Source organism: Phyllostomus hastatus, unplaced genomic scaffold (assembly GCF_019186645.2).
Source record: "Phyllostomus hastatus isolate PE091 unplaced genomic scaffold, TTU_PhHast_1.1 phas_contig_41, whole genome shotgun sequence".
NCBI lineage: Eukaryota > Metazoa > Chordata > Mammalia > Chiroptera > Phyllostomidae > Phyllostomus > Phyllostomus hastatus.
Genome location: NW_025333876.1, coordinates 2,680,009 through 2,695,463, shown reverse-complemented (window position 1 = coordinate 2,695,463; position 15,455 = coordinate 2,680,009). Strand labels below are relative to the sequence as shown.

At 38.7% G+C, this 15,455-nt stretch overlaps 1 protein-coding gene across 6 annotated transcripts in view; it reads right to left on the bottom strand.

The window, feature by feature from the left end:
- Positions 1-13,362, bottom strand: part of PAN3 (poly(A) specific ribonuclease subunit PAN3) — a 137,859-nt gene extending 124,497 nt beyond the window's left edge. For 3 of the 6 annotated variants that reach the window (XR_006786398.1, XM_045844737.1, XM_045844738.1), the window contains exon 1: positions 11,830-13,362. Coding sequence is in view for 5 of the 6 variants with exons in the window: in XM_045844737.1 (XP_045700693.1) it covers positions 11,830-12,808 (979 nt within the window). In the remaining variant the exon portion in view is untranslated. The remainder of the gene's footprint in view (positions 1-11,829) is intronic. The other 3 variants (XM_045844740.1, XM_045844736.1, XM_045844739.1) reach the window with 3 other exon arrangements.
- Positions 13,363-15,455: the final 2,093 nt, after the last annotated feature.

The following is a 15,455-nucleotide window of genomic DNA, read 5'->3' as shown; positions in this document are numbered from 1 at the left end:
ATCCTTTACTAGACGATGCATCGTTTCTTTGCCCCCAATACCTGTATATCTGGCACAGAGCTGTTCAATAAATATTCAGTAATTAAGCTTTCTCTAGTCAGTGCCCAGAGTATACATATACTATGCCACTTACTAAAGAGTAAGTCATCTGCATAAAATATCAGACCTCCACACAAGCAAACTGACATTGTTTTAAAATCTGCAAGAAATATCTGGCAAACTGGCCCTCATAGAACCTGTCTAACCTTTGGCACCATAATAGCCACAGCAATGCCTATGGCAAGACCTAGGGGGAAAATCCTGGAACAGCTATTTCACACAGATCAAGAGGTTTAACAGCTGAAAGTCTATTGTTCTACACTGGACTATATAAACTGCTTTGACCTGAAAACATTTTTAAATATACATTATTATTAGTCTACTAAATCTGAAAGGACAGCACTGCAGCAGAGTCTGGTGAACACCTGATTCTAGGAGTGCTACAACACTATAGGCCTTCCAAAGTAAGCTGGCTATGAAGCTGACTATAAACAACTAAATAAATGGGCTCTCCAGTGAAGCTATTTAATACTTAGAGCTGTTCATGCAATTGCTTACTGAATAATGACTTCCAATAAAAGGCAGTTTTAATTTGGGGTAAGTGCCAAGACAATTGCTTTTTCTATATGATCAAAAGTTGTCAATAAAGCAAGAAATGTTTTGAAAAGTCTTCTACTATTCTTGTTTTCTCAGCAAAGTAACTTGAAATTTCATAATGGAGGGAGAAAATTTGTTTCTAAAAACCAGCGTATTCCTTGTGCAAATTAGCTTCAGATCACTTTAACCCATGACTCATTGAGAACTGAGGAGTAGAGATGGGTTAGATTTTTTTAATAGCACTAGTCATCTTTTTTCATATTTTAAAATTATTGGGGCTAATGCAACCCAAGAATCTAAAAGGCAGTATCTGACACTGAGTAACTGCTCAATAAATGTTAATTAAATGAATGAATGAATCTCTACTTTTAGCCCAAATTACACTAAGTTGAAAGTTTGAGCTAATATAAATCTTTAACACATTTTAATTTGTATACATTAAATCTTCTTGTAATATATACTAGAGGACCTTGCTAAAATTTTTATTTTCAAAGCTGCCTTGATAATTTCCCTAACTATCTCCAAGTATGTGAGCCACTGGGGAAAAAGTCCTGCTGGGGCAGATCTGAAAAGTATCACTATTTCAAATATCTTATTTTCAGCTAATGGTATATAAAATACATAGTTTTTTGTTGAAATATAATGGCATAAAACATTGTATTAGTTTTAGATGTACAACATGTTATATGTATATATTGCAAAATGATTGCTACAATGAGTTTAACATCCATCACCACACAGTTACAATTTTTCTTCTTATAATGAGAACTTTTAAGAACTACTCTTAGAAGATACTTTCAAAAATACAATGTAGTATTGCTAACTATAGCCACATTTTGGTACATTATAATATCCAGGACTTATTTAACTTCTAACTGGGAGTTTGTGCCTTTTGACCACCTGCATCCATTTCACCCACCCTTCACCATTCCCCACCCAGACTCTGGCAACCACCAATCTGTTGTATGTACCAGTTTGTGCTTTTTTTTAGATTCTACATGCAAGTAAGATTACACGGTATTTAGCTACATAATTTTTTAATGCACCAAATTTGAACCAGGTTACTGAAGACTCTGTATGCTCCTTAACATGTATATTTTATGTAAATTTATGTATAAATATACATAATACACTTATAACAGTTTAGTGCCATCATTTATAAAAGAATATAAACAATCTAGCCAGGGTACATTCCTGGGTTGCAGGCCATAACCCCCAGCAACCGCACATTGATGCTTCTCTCTCTGTCTCTCTCTCTCTCTCTCTCTCTCTCCCTCCCTCCCTCCCTTCCCCCTCTAAAAATAAATAAATAAAATCTTAAAAAAAAAAAAAGAAGCAGGATATTGTGCCCATTTAAAAAAAAAAGAATATAAACAATCTAAATATCCATTAAAAAGAATAGAAATATACAGTGGAATGTTATATAGCCATTAAAAAGAGTAGGACAGCCCTGACCAGGTGGCTAGTTGGTTGGAACATCATCCCATACACGGAAAGTTTTGATTTCCTGGTCAGGGCACACCTAGGTTGCAGGTTCAATCCCTGGTCGGGGCACATTCGAGAGGCGATCAATGTTTCTCTCAGAGCAATGTTTTTCTCTCTTTCTCTTTTCCTTTCCTCCCCTCTCAAAGCAATTTTTTTAAAAAGCATCCTCAGGTGAGGACTAAAAATAAAGAGAGTAGGGCAGATTTCTATCTGTGGACGTGGAACAAACTACAAGATATGTAATTTGGTAAGGAACTTCAAAACTCATTAGGCCTCCCCATGTGTGCACACTTGGGGAGTAAATATGTGCTAGAAATAGGGAAATATTAACATATAAAAACTGCATATAGACAAAGAACATTTCTGAAGAGATATTAACAAATGGGAAAGAGTGACTGCCTTTTGGAGAGGGATAGGGAATAAGGAAGGAGGATGACTATTTCTCATTGTGTACCCTTTTGTGCTATTTAAATTTTTAATATTTCTAATTCTAAAGCAAAACATGAATTGTTCCTATTTTTCCTAAAGCAAGAATTTTTAATGTTAAAAGTAATTTAAAACTAGCTTAGAAAAACAGGAACAGGGCTTTTTTTTGTTTTTAAAGAAAAAGCAAGAGAAATACCAAAAGAGACCTCCAAAAAGGAGCTTTTTATGGAAGAGGACTATTATAATGTATATGTTAAATCATTGTGATGTACATCTAAAATAGGATACTGTATGTCAATTATGTCGATAAAAAGCTAATCCCAAAAGGTTACAGGCTATATAATTCCAATTATAAAACACTGTTAAAGTGACAAAATTATAGAAATGGGGAGCAAATTACTAATTGCCAGTGATTGGGAGGGAAGGCAAGTTATAAAAGGGCAATCTGAGACTGGCAGAACTATCCTTGACTGTGCTGGCAGGTACACAAACATACATGTGTTAAAACTCCATAGAACCAAATTTACACACATGCACACACACAAGTGCAAATAAACTAGGGAAATCTGAAAAAGCACATCATATTAATCAATGCTGGTTGTAATACTGTATTACAGCTCTAGAAGATGTTACCACTGGGAGAAACTGGGTGACAAGACAAGATCTCTCTTTATTATGTCTTACAACATCATGAAACTCTAAATTGTCTCAAAACAGAAAGTTAATATATTTTTTAAAATCTACAAAAGGTCAAAAATAGAAAGATACTAATTTTATTTGGACAATCATTTTTCTTACAGGGTCATTTCAAATGAACTTTCATGTAAAGAAGTGTTTTACCTGTTAAATGAATCTTACCTAGACTTACATATTAGCACATCCCTTTTTGAGTATTCCTCATAAACCTGAGTTTTCCTCATAAAACTTATCGAGACCTAATATTAACTTATACATATGTTTGTATTCCCTACTAGAATGTAAAGTGCATTAAGGCAGAATTTTGTTTCATTCAGTGTTGTATTTGTATCACCCAGATCAAAGCTTGCCACCTTGCAAGCACAAAATTAAATGAGTGAAATGACATTATGAAGTCTTTGTGTATTGTCCAATAAAAATATTAAAAACCTATTATCAGCTATCCTAATGAAAAATTCCAGCACTCACTTGTCCATCAGCTGATATAAGTTTATGGAAAGAAAAGTATAATCCTGGCTTAAATAAACACAGTTTTGACATACACACTATACATTCCAAAGCTAGTATATGAACTTCAGGTCATCCACTGCTCTATTCCTCTGGTTGGACAGACAAGCACAGTTCAATAATCTGCAGCTATTTTACTGGTCTTGAAAATATAGTTGTCCTTCAGTATCACAAAGGACTGGTTCCTGGACTCCTGTGGATACAAAAATCTGAGGATGTCCAAGTCCCTTACACAAAATATATATAAAACCTATGCATACATCCTCCTATATACTTTGAATCACCTTTAGATGATGTATAATACTTAATATAATGTAAATGCTACATAAGTAGTTGTTATACTATATTGTTTGAGCAATAATAGCAAGAAAAAGAAAAATAGTCTGTACATGTTCACGACAGACACAACCATCATAGGCCTAACTCCATAGTGCATGTCGGCAACAACATAACATTTTTCTTTCAAGTATTTTCCATTCCCATTTGGTTGTGTCTGTGGATGTGGAATCCGTAGATGAGGAGGGTAAACTGTATACTTTCAAAGATGGGAGGGAGTGAAAAGTATAGGTTAATTACAGACTTAATAGTAATAACATTCAATAACAACAGCAACTAAGACTGATGATACCTCACTATGTGCCAGGCAATGCACTGAGAGTGTCACAAGCAACCCTATCAAGAGTGCTATTAAACCTCCATTTTTAAGACAAGAAAAACGGGATAAAATTTTGCCCAAGATGATAAAGCCTGTAAGAGAGTCAGGACTCCATCTGAGATAGGTCTTACACCAAAGCTTTGACTGCTAGCTAAATCAGTAGAAATGAAAGCTAGATTTCCTTTGATAAATCTACTGAGTTTCAAATAAAGTAATGTACATAAAATACAAGTAATGGTAAAATAAATACTTCAACTGCTAAAAACTGAACACCTTAAAGATTAAAATTTTAGCTAGCTGGAAATATAATTACATCATTAAAATAAGAATCAGTAATTTAAGTAAACCCAAATAAATCCACATTTAAGCCTTACAAGATCCCAAGCCCAAAAGAAATATTAAATGTCAAAAACTTAAAATAAAGCCTTTTCTAAAAAAATTTTTTTTAATTTTTATTGACTTGAGATAGAGAGAGAAAGCGAAAACATCGATGCAGAAGAACATTGATTGGTTGCCTCCCATATGCACCCCAACAGGGAACTGAACCTGCAACCTAGGTACGTGCCCTGACCAGGAATCAACACTCCAACCAAGCCAAAAAAATAAATAAGAAACTCTGGTATTCCCCAAACAACAATCTTGAATGCCTGAACACTGCCAGGTCAACAGAGTAAGAAAATATACTCCGTATATACAAAAAGTGAGCAACAAATGAAAGTACGGTTCCTTCACAAGACTGAAACATTATTATAACTAAATGTGCTAAGAAAAGGCCTTTGTGCTTCAGTTTTCCAATGCTTAAAAAATAAGGATAAAATTTTCTCTTGCATTTACTCTACAGTTTTAACAGGATCTGAAACACAAAACCATTCTGCAAATGTGAAGTACTAAAGCTAGGATCAGAAAGTCCTAGAGGAGCCAGGCATGTAAAAGTCATCTGGTAAAGAAGTAAGGCAAAATGGAGAGTCTTGCCCCACCAACGGGCCTTACTCAAATACAAGTTAAGAGTTGCCTTTCAAGGGTAGCCAAAATTCTATTATCTCTGATTTCTGAAATGCTGTCAATTAAGTAAACTACAATCCACACACATGTAAATTAAAAACATGAAATTATACAATAAATTTTAGCCACCAAAATAGTTAAAATTATAACATGGTCAATACCAAGTGTTGGGGAGAATGTGGAGCAACTGGAACTGTCATACAACTGCTGGGGGTAATGCAAGCACGGTATAATCACTTCAGAAAACTGTTTGACAGCATCTATTACAGCTGAACACATGCAGCTAGTACACCCTGTATATATCAAGCAATTCCACTCTTAGGTGATCCAACAGAAATGCATAAATTTGTTCACCCAAAAACACATGCAAGAAAAGTTTGAAACAAGTGTTCTTAAGAGACAAAAATTGGAAACATTCCATTGTCCACCAGCAACAAAATGAGGAAATAAAATATGGTACATTCATGTAATAACACTATACAGGAATGAGACTACAGAGGCTATTCCTATATAATATCAATCTCACAAATATGCTGAAAAGAAAAAAGCCCACAAAAATAGTACAACTATATGATTCCATTACTATGAAGTTTTTTAAAAGTACAAAGAAATTAAAAACTGAATCTACTGTGTTAGAAATCAGCAGTTACCTTTGGGAAAAGGTAGAGACTGGGATGGGACAAGAGCAGGATTTATGAGGGCACTAATTATGCCCTGTTTTTTAAATCTGAATGCTAGTTACATGTTCTTATAAGAACTTATGATTTGTATGCATTCCCCAAGCTATATGTACTTCAATAAAAACTTAAAAAACACAAATACAAACACAGAAGATTCCCAAACTATTTCTGCAGGGAGATCCAGCTAATCAGAACAGATCAGTTTATGATCTCTCAGCTATACAAATACTGTACAACCTTATATTTAAAGAAGAGCAAAGAAAAAATAAAAGCAAAATAAAATCCTCTCATGCTACTTGATCAGGTCAGCAACTATTCTAATAACAATATCTCTTAGACTATTTTAATTGCCTAATACCTTTTTTTGGAAAGAATTTTTTTCCTTTTCTGTGTATTTGTTCATCTTACTCCCCTTCACCTTTTTCATCCATCCCCCGTCTCCTCCTCCTCTCTGGCAACCATCAGCTTGTTTTGTTTCTATGAGCCTGTTTTTGTCTTGTTTGTTCATTTGTTTTGTTTTTCTAAATTCCACATATAAGTGAAATCATACAGTATTTGTCTTTCTCTGATTAACTTATTTCACTTAGAATACCCTAGAGGTCCATCCATGTTGTCACAGATGGCAAGATCTCCTTTTTTTATTGCTGAGTAATATGCTATTGTTTATATTTATCACTTATTCTTTGTCCATTCACCTAACAATAGATACCTAGGCTGCTTCTATATCTTGGCTATGGTAAACAATGCTGCAATGAACACAGAGGTACATAGATCTTTATGAATTAGTGTTTGCATTTTCTTCAGATATATAACCATAAGTGGAATTTCTGGGTTGTATGGCAATTCTATTTTTAATTTTCTGAAAAACCTCCATACTATGTTCCCTAATGGCTGCACCATTTTACATACTCACCAGTAGGACACATCCTTGCAAACACACAGTTTTTCGGTCTTTTGATAATAGCCATTCTAGCAGATAGGAAGTGGTAACTCAATGTGGCTTTCATTTGCAGTTCCCTGATTAATGATATTGAGCATCTTTTCATACCTATTCACCATCTGCATGTCTTCTTTAAAAAAATGCCTATTCATGTACTCTGCCCACTTTTTAATTGGATTGTTTGTATTTTCTGATGTTGATTTGTACGAGTTTTTCATAGATTCTGGCTAATAACCCTTACTAGATATATCATTTTCAAATATATTCTCCCATTCAGCAGGCTATCTTTTTGTTTTGTTGATGGTTTATTTCACTGTGTAGCAGCTTTTTAGTTTGATATAGTCCCATCTGTTTAGTCTTGCTTTTGTTTCCTTTACTTGAGGAGACTTATCCAGAAAGATACTGTAAAAACTGATGTCAAGGAGTTTACCACCTCTTTCCTTTCAGGAGCCTTATAGTTTCAGGTCTTACATTTAACTATTTAATCCATTTCAAGTTTCTTTTTGTATATGGTGTAAGAGAGTGGTCTACTTCCATTTTTGCATGTTCAGTACCTCTGCTAGTTTTCTTAACACCACTAGTTGAAGAGACTGTCATTTCTCTACTTTATAATTTTGTTTCTTTTATCATAGACTAATTGACCATATAAGCAAGGTTTACTTCTGGTCTCTCTATTCTGTTCCAATGATCTATGTCTGTTTTTGTGCCAGTACCATGCTTCTTAGATTGTAATAGCTCTGTAATATAGTTTGAAATCAGAGAGGGTCTATTATAAGTTTTGCTACCCTAGCTTTCTTTTCATTTCAATCTACATGGAATATTTTTTCCATCCCTTCACTTTCTGTGTGTATGTTTCCATCTGAAATTAGTCTCTTATAGGCAGCAAATAGATGGGATCTAATCTTTTTTCTCCATTGATTCACCCTATATCTTTTGATTGGAGCATTTAGTACATTTACATTTAAAGTAATTATTGACAGGTATGTACTTATTGCCCTTTTGTTCATTCCTTTTTGTTGTTTGTAGTTCTCTGTTCCTTTCTTTCCATTTAGATTGACTGCTTTTTCTTTAGTGTCTTGTTTGGGTTACTTTCTCTTTATTTTTGGTGTATTTTTTGTAGGTTTTCAGTTACCATGAAGTTCATATATTTTCATCTACAGCTATAGCAGTCCATTTTAAGGTGACAGGTATTTAAATTCAAACACATTCTAAAAGCACTACACTGTTACTTCCCCCTCCACACTGTGACATCATATTTTAGATCTTTTAGTTTGTTTATCTCTTATTTATTGTTGCTATAGTTCATTTAATCTTCACACTAGCTTTTGAAGTAGCTGATTCAGTGTTAAAGACCTGTGAGATTTTTTTTTTCTTTCATGATTTTTTTTCTGGTTATGGCCTTTTCTGCTTAAAGACGACACTCTAACTTCTTATAAAGCCAGTTTAGTGATAACAGATTCTTTTAGTTTTGCCTGGCAAACTCTTTACCTTTCCTTCAATTCTGAATAAATACATTGCTGGGTAGAGTACTGTGGGTTGCAGGTTCCCTTCTTTCAGCACTTTAAGTATTTCCTGCCACTCCTTTCTGACCTAAACAGTTTCTGCTAAAAAATCAGCTATTAGCTTTACGGGGGGCTTAGGGGAGGAGGGAGTTCCTTTGTATGTGATTTCTTGTTTTTCTCTTGTGCCTTCAAGATTATCTCTAATTCCTTAACTTTTGCCATTTTAATTACAATACATCTTCATGTGGGCCTCTTTGGTTTCATCTTGTTTGGAACTGTGCTTCCTGGAAACTACAGGTCTGTTTCCTTCCTTGTTAAAGTTCTAAGTTTTTCTATTCTACACTAGAGTTTGGTGAGCATACTTGTAACTGTTTATTTGAATTCTTCATCACACAGATTACTAACCTGCATTTCACTAGGGGTTTTTTTCTGTTCTTTCATTTGGAGTATAGTCCTCTATCTTCTCATTTTGTTTGATTTTCTGTATTTTTTCTGCATTTGTTATGAATTAGATGAAATAACTACTTCTCCCAATCTTGAAAAAATGTTTTGTACAGAAGTGGCCTCTGTGTGCCAGGTGGCTTTAGCTGGCTGGTTGGAGTAAGGGCAGGCAAAAGTGACACCTGGCCAGAAGAAGTGGGTCAGGACAGGGCATTCTGGTGTGTGTGCACATGTGGTAGCTCCCTATTCTGCCTAACCATGGCCAAAATGAGGTCTGGCCAGGGCAGACTGGTGTTCAGACACATCAGCATCCTGCTGATTTGAGCGAGGCAGGATGGTACACACACTGCAGTATCCCATTTGATCCAATGGATCAAGCTCCAAGTGGGAGGGCCACACGTACACTCTACTGCACCCTGTTTTTCCTGGGGGAGCTGGCTCCAGGAGTGGCCAGGAAGGCACTACTACAGTCCTGCAGGTCAGCCAGTGCACCAGGATACAACTCCTGTTTGTACTATCCAGGTGGAGAATGTAAACAATGGCACTCACTAGGTTCTCCAATTCTGGAAAGTTCCCTCAGATCCCAGAGTGCTCTCTCAGTTCCCCCATCTTCTCCATGCAATCTCAGTATCTATCAATCATCTATCTATCTATCTATCTATCTATCTATCTATCTCTCATTCATTTGGTGTGCAGAAGCTATAGAAACTGTTCAACTGGCCCTCAGTTGTGTCTCAGGAAAATCTGTTCTATATACAAATGTATATTCAGTGTGTCATGGGAGAGGGTTGAGCTCAACATCCTCCTAAGCTGCCATCTTGCACCTTCCTCCTATTACCTCATACATTTATTTAACAAATCAAGCCTGTCTCAAATGAAAATACACTAAAGGTAGAAAGGAGACTGAAAAATAATCAATTAATTGAAAAATTCAAAGCAGCCATTAAATCACCATCACAATCCTCTTCCCTGGTTCCTCAGCAACTTTACTTGCCATTCACTGGTATGATGCAAGTTTATCTCATCCCCGAGGAGTCACAACCTAGGTACTGATGCGAGTTACCAAAACAATGCACAGCAGAAGAGAGGAGCCTCAGACTTCACCTAGTCCAGTTAAAGCAAGCCTACCCAATCCAAATCCATAACTCAGCTATTCAATCAAATAACTGTTATATGACTAATTACCTTTAAAATGCCTTCTTAGCACTAATTGCCTGTCCTCTCAAGACCCTACAGTCAAGGCAATTATGTCCTTTTTCTTTGGAGATATTAAAAGATCCCCACCTTTGAGCCATAGCTGGTATTTTTCCTCTACCTCCCCTCTTCACCTAGCTATCTTTCATGTCTCAAACCTACTACTTCTTTATATTAGAAAATCCTAGAAAAATCACAGACCAGCATTTTTGAAAGTGCCTCTTTCTGTAGGTAACAAAACTACAGTTCAGTTTCATTGCTTACTAATTAAACATTACTCTTCAGTTAATGAGCCATAACTCACACATCCAGCAAAAATCTACCTTGAAAATGCAAAGCTGCTTCTCTAAAGTGAATTAAGTTCCACCAAAAAGCAGTTATTTCTTACAAAACATTTTAAGTTACAAATTAATCTTCTTACCATATCAGTCTCACCAACTATATCTGCATAAAACCAAGTCCATCCCAGCAAAAGAAGCACAATCTTTAAAACACACACACAAAAATATCTGAAAATACACTTAACAATCCCTGTAGAGCAAATAAATGCTACAACATCAAATCCACTTGCAGTTTTTTTTAAAGAAGACAAAAATGTTTGGACATGCAAGTCAACCTATCAAGTTATTTTAAGATACAAAAACACTTTAGAATTCCCCCAAATATAGGACTTTTCCAGTTGGCTTAGAAATGCTCAATTTATTCGGAAACAAAAAAGGAAAACCTTGACACCTGCTCTTCTTTTTCCTAAAGAGCAACAGTCTGTTAAACAGATTACACTTTAAACACTACTGTAAACTCTACTAATAAACAATTAAAAAGCTCTAAGCTAATAGAAAATAACAAATGATTGTACAAAATACAAACAGCTCAAAATTTCTGAACTCAAGCGCTAAGTTGCACGCACACAAATGTGCCCTGCACCTGCCACGCTTTGAAGGCTCCAAGCTGACAGTTTGCTGGATCCAAAGTTGTAGAAGACACGATCCCCCTACTGACACCCAGCAAACTTACTCCAGCTCTGAAGAAAACTACGTCAAAAATGCAAATCTTGTGAAACTCCTAAACTCCTGACTAAACGTAAGCACACTATAAAAGCTGCTGTTCGTTCTCTCCTAATCCTTCGAAAGCATTTCCTGCCTGGAAACTTTTCTCCCATAAGCCTTAGACAAACTTTTCCGTTCTTTCAACCTACTCCCGGAAGCCTTAAGCCCGCCCCTCACCTCCCGCCCCCCTACCCACACACATCCACTAGGGAACCTCAACACTCGGCAGACACCACTCCACACGGGCACGCACAACACATGTGCCTGCAAACCCAGCCCCTTTCCACACCCCCCGGAAACGACACCCCCTTTCTCGCACACCGCACGCCACAACCCATCCCCCTTCCTCCCCGCCCCCACTCACACCACCCTAGTCCACCCACCCACGTTCCCGGGAACCCAGTCTCCCCTCACTCCCCGGCTCGACCGAGGCCGTGGGGAGAACGCAAGAAGGAAGGAGGAATCAGGATTGGCCTAGGCCTCTCACACCGCCTAGGGAGGCGAGGGGGAGAACCCGCAGGCTAGGCTCGGCTGCAGGGCCTCATCCGGCCCCCTCCGGCCCTAGGCCTTCCCTTCCCTGCCACCCAGAGGCCGCCCTCCCAGCCCGGACCGTACTCACTTGCCAGCCGCGGTCCATCGAGTACCCCGCTGCTGCCTCCTCCACCAGGTGCGGCTCCTGTCCCCGGGGCCCCCAGGTCCGGCTTCTTGGGCCCCGGGGGTGGCCCGGTTCCCCCACACGGGACCGCTCCGGGCGGAAAGCCGGCCACCGGCGCGCCAGCTAGAGCTAGGGGGACGCTGTTGCTATGGAGGCCGAAGCCCGGGGCCGCTCCGGCCGCGGGGTCCTCATGCAGGAACTGACACTCCTCCCCGTAGAAGCAAGTCTTATCCTTAGCGTAGTAGCGGCAATACTTCAGCTTTACTCCCGCCGCCGCACCTCCGGGGACACCTCCGACCCCCGGCGGGGCCACCACCGCCACTGCCGCCGCCAGAGAAGAGGAGGAGGAAGAGGAGGCGGCGGCTGAGGGGGGCGGGAGGCCGCCGCCACTGTTCATGGCAACGCCGCAGCTCCGTCTTCCGCTGCTACCGGAGGAGAAGCCGCCGCCGCCACCATAGACTGGAGAGGGAAGGAGGACGCTGCCCGTGCCGGAGAAAAACCTGGGCGGGTGGGTCTGTCCCGCTGAGGGAGCCCGAGCCGCCTGGGGAGAGGGGGGAGGGGAGAGGGGAGGGTGGACGGGGTAGGAAGGCGCGGAGGGGAGGGGGAGAGTTGGGATTCTCTCACTCACTCTCTCGTTCTCTTTTCTTAAAGGGGCCGCACGGGACGACGGGGTGGGCGCGCGGGCGCCGACAGGGACTTCGAGGGCACGGGCTAGGGGACGGAAAGCGGCAGCCGCAAGGAGGTGGAGATGGCGGAAGGTCCAGTTTATTTTTAAATTCTGCCTCCACTCGCGGTCTTGCGCTTCGCTTGCTCGGAGTTGTTTATTCCATTTTCCTCTTCCTGAGACGGCCGTCAGCGCTGCGCATGCGCGCCGAGGCGCGAGGGCTTGTGGGTAGCGAGAGCGCGAGGGGAAACCTCGCCTGGCGTCCGGCCCGCGGGGCATCTGCGAGCTACCGATGGTTCTGCCATCGGTCTGCAGTGGCGTTCCCAGACGCTGGTCCGGTGGTGAGGTGCTTACTAGACGAATACCTTCTTTCTGTACAACCTGTTACTTGTGAAGCTAGGTGTCATACTTTGATGAAAAGGACTAAAGTAACGGAATGCAAACTGTCATTTTGGGGCGCTGCACCTGGGGACGAAGCCCAAGACTCTGCTCTTATGTGGAGAAGTTTCATCCTGTTTGCCGCACTTCCTATATTTTCATCACCCTTTTTCCCGTTCCCCGTGAAGGTGATGACAACTACAGGGCTGATTAAATTCTGGGCGTTTTTTTTTTTTAAGTGTTTATTTAGACAAATCCCCTGCTTAGTGCAGCACCTGTGTTCTCTTGATTTAAGTTACCGAAAGGCTTCAATAAAAGGTGAAAAATAAGATGCCACCTGGGACCACTGCCTAGGCAGCACCGGATGATTTATTTTATAAATGTATCAGGATGCTTTTCTCAGCCTAGCCTTGATTTGAAATCCTTTTTTTTTTCTATTGATTTTAGAGAGGTAGAGTGAGAGAGAAACATCTATTTGTTGTTCTGATTATTTATGAATTTATTGGTTAATTTTTGTATGTGCCCTGACTAGAGATCAAGCCCACAACCTTAGAGGACACTAACCAACTGAGCTACCTGGCCAGGGCTTGAAATTCATTTTTAAAAGATACTTTTTACCCTAAGATCTCTGGTGTTTTGCTCTGCTATATTTAAAAAAAAGTTTTAAAGAATTGCTATGAAGGTATAAGTACTTTTAACAGTCTTTTTCCTTTGTAAAAGATTTTCTTAAAATCAGTATGGCAGTTACTAAGGGGTGGGAGGAATATTTGTTGGTAGTATTTAAGGAACTGTGGCAAATAGAAGAGGTCACAGAAGAACAGATATAAGCAAGTGTGCCACACTACCAAAAGGGGGAAAAGTTCATTTCATGAACTACAAACTGGTAAGTTTGTAGTTTAATATTCCTTAACTAAATTAGAAAAAAAATAACATTGTATTATGTTTTTTAAACATTTTCCCATATTTATTATTTATTCAACAAATATTTATTAAACTAGGGCAGTAAAAGTAAAGAATATGCAGTCTTGCCAGAGTTCAAATGGCTTGTTTATCCTCTGGATGGGGAGGTAGAAAGTACACAGGTAATTTTATAAATCAGTGTCTTGGGAGCTAACCTTATCACATTGACTGTTAGAGGATTTTACAGATGTTATACTTGGTGGAGAAAGTTGATACCTTAATAGCAGAAGTTGAGAAGTGCCTTCAATCCAGACAGATCAGAGTTTGTGACTCAGTGCCTGTACTTAATAGCTGTGTTACTCTGGGTAAGTTGCTTCACTTCTGTGCCTTATCTGTACAACAGATAATAATTAGTGCCTACTTCCTAAAGCATAAACAAATGTATACAAAGTGTCCCCTGCTTAGTGAGAATTCAGTAGGTTGCAGTTACTGGTATTAGTAATACTGTGGCTAGTAGTAGTCAACAAATGAAAATACAGGAAAGAGCATTCCAGGCAAAACCAACAACTCATACAAAAGGACCTGAGGAGTAAGAAAGATTAGATTGTTGGTTAGTGATCATGCAGAACTGAGCAGGGATCATATCACAGAAGTCCTTACAAGGCATGTTAAAGGATTAGACTTTTTCTTGAGGGCAATAGAAAGTTACTACAGGGTTTTAAAAAGTCAATGACATGATCACATTTCCCTTTAGAAGAAAAATTTTGATCCTTCTAAGAACGTATAAGGAAAGTAAAGAAGAAGATGGGTTATCACGATTTTGTAGATGAACCAAGACTTAGAGTTATACAAAATTACCAGCTGAAAATTGCAAAACCAGGACTTTAACTCAGAACTTCCAATTACAAAACATGCACTTTAATTCACTACACATTTTGCCATTTCTAAATGAAAGTTTACATTCATTGATGGGTTGGAAGGTGGTGTCTTATGGTGAGACAGCAGAAGTTCATTAAGTTCATACCAAATTAAGCATGTCATTCATGCTTAATGAATTTCAAACCTTTACTGAGAATCTACTATATATTATACTACATACCAATCAAGTTCTGTTCTAGACTCCAAAATACAAAAATGTGTAAGGTATAACCTATCCCCAAGAGTTACTGAGAACAATGAGGGAAATGCCAAAAATGAAGTAAATCATTCCTCAGAACCACATTTGACAAAGTTTCCTATTAAATCCTCTGGACAAGATGGAAGAAAGTAGGCTGGGATACTACAGCTAGGTGACTTTAGTACTCTAATTAGTCATAAAGTGTTGATAAAGATGATTTTGGAGCTCCCTGAACAATATCCAAAGAGTATTAATAAACTGATCTATTTCAACGTGGCCATTACCATCTTCTTGTGGACTCTACCCTTAGCCTGCTTTTATGAAAAAAAGTGTTATCTACTGCCTAGATGAAGAAATAGACAGCATATTTAGCAGATCTGCAATATGTTATAAAACCGGTGGTGATAGATAATTTAATAAACAGCAGATTAGGATTTGTAAATCTCCATTAGCTGGAAAAATTGACTAGTGCTAACAAAACCTGAATTAAATTGGGGAAAACAGGGCTGTCGCTTTAATATGCTGTTGATG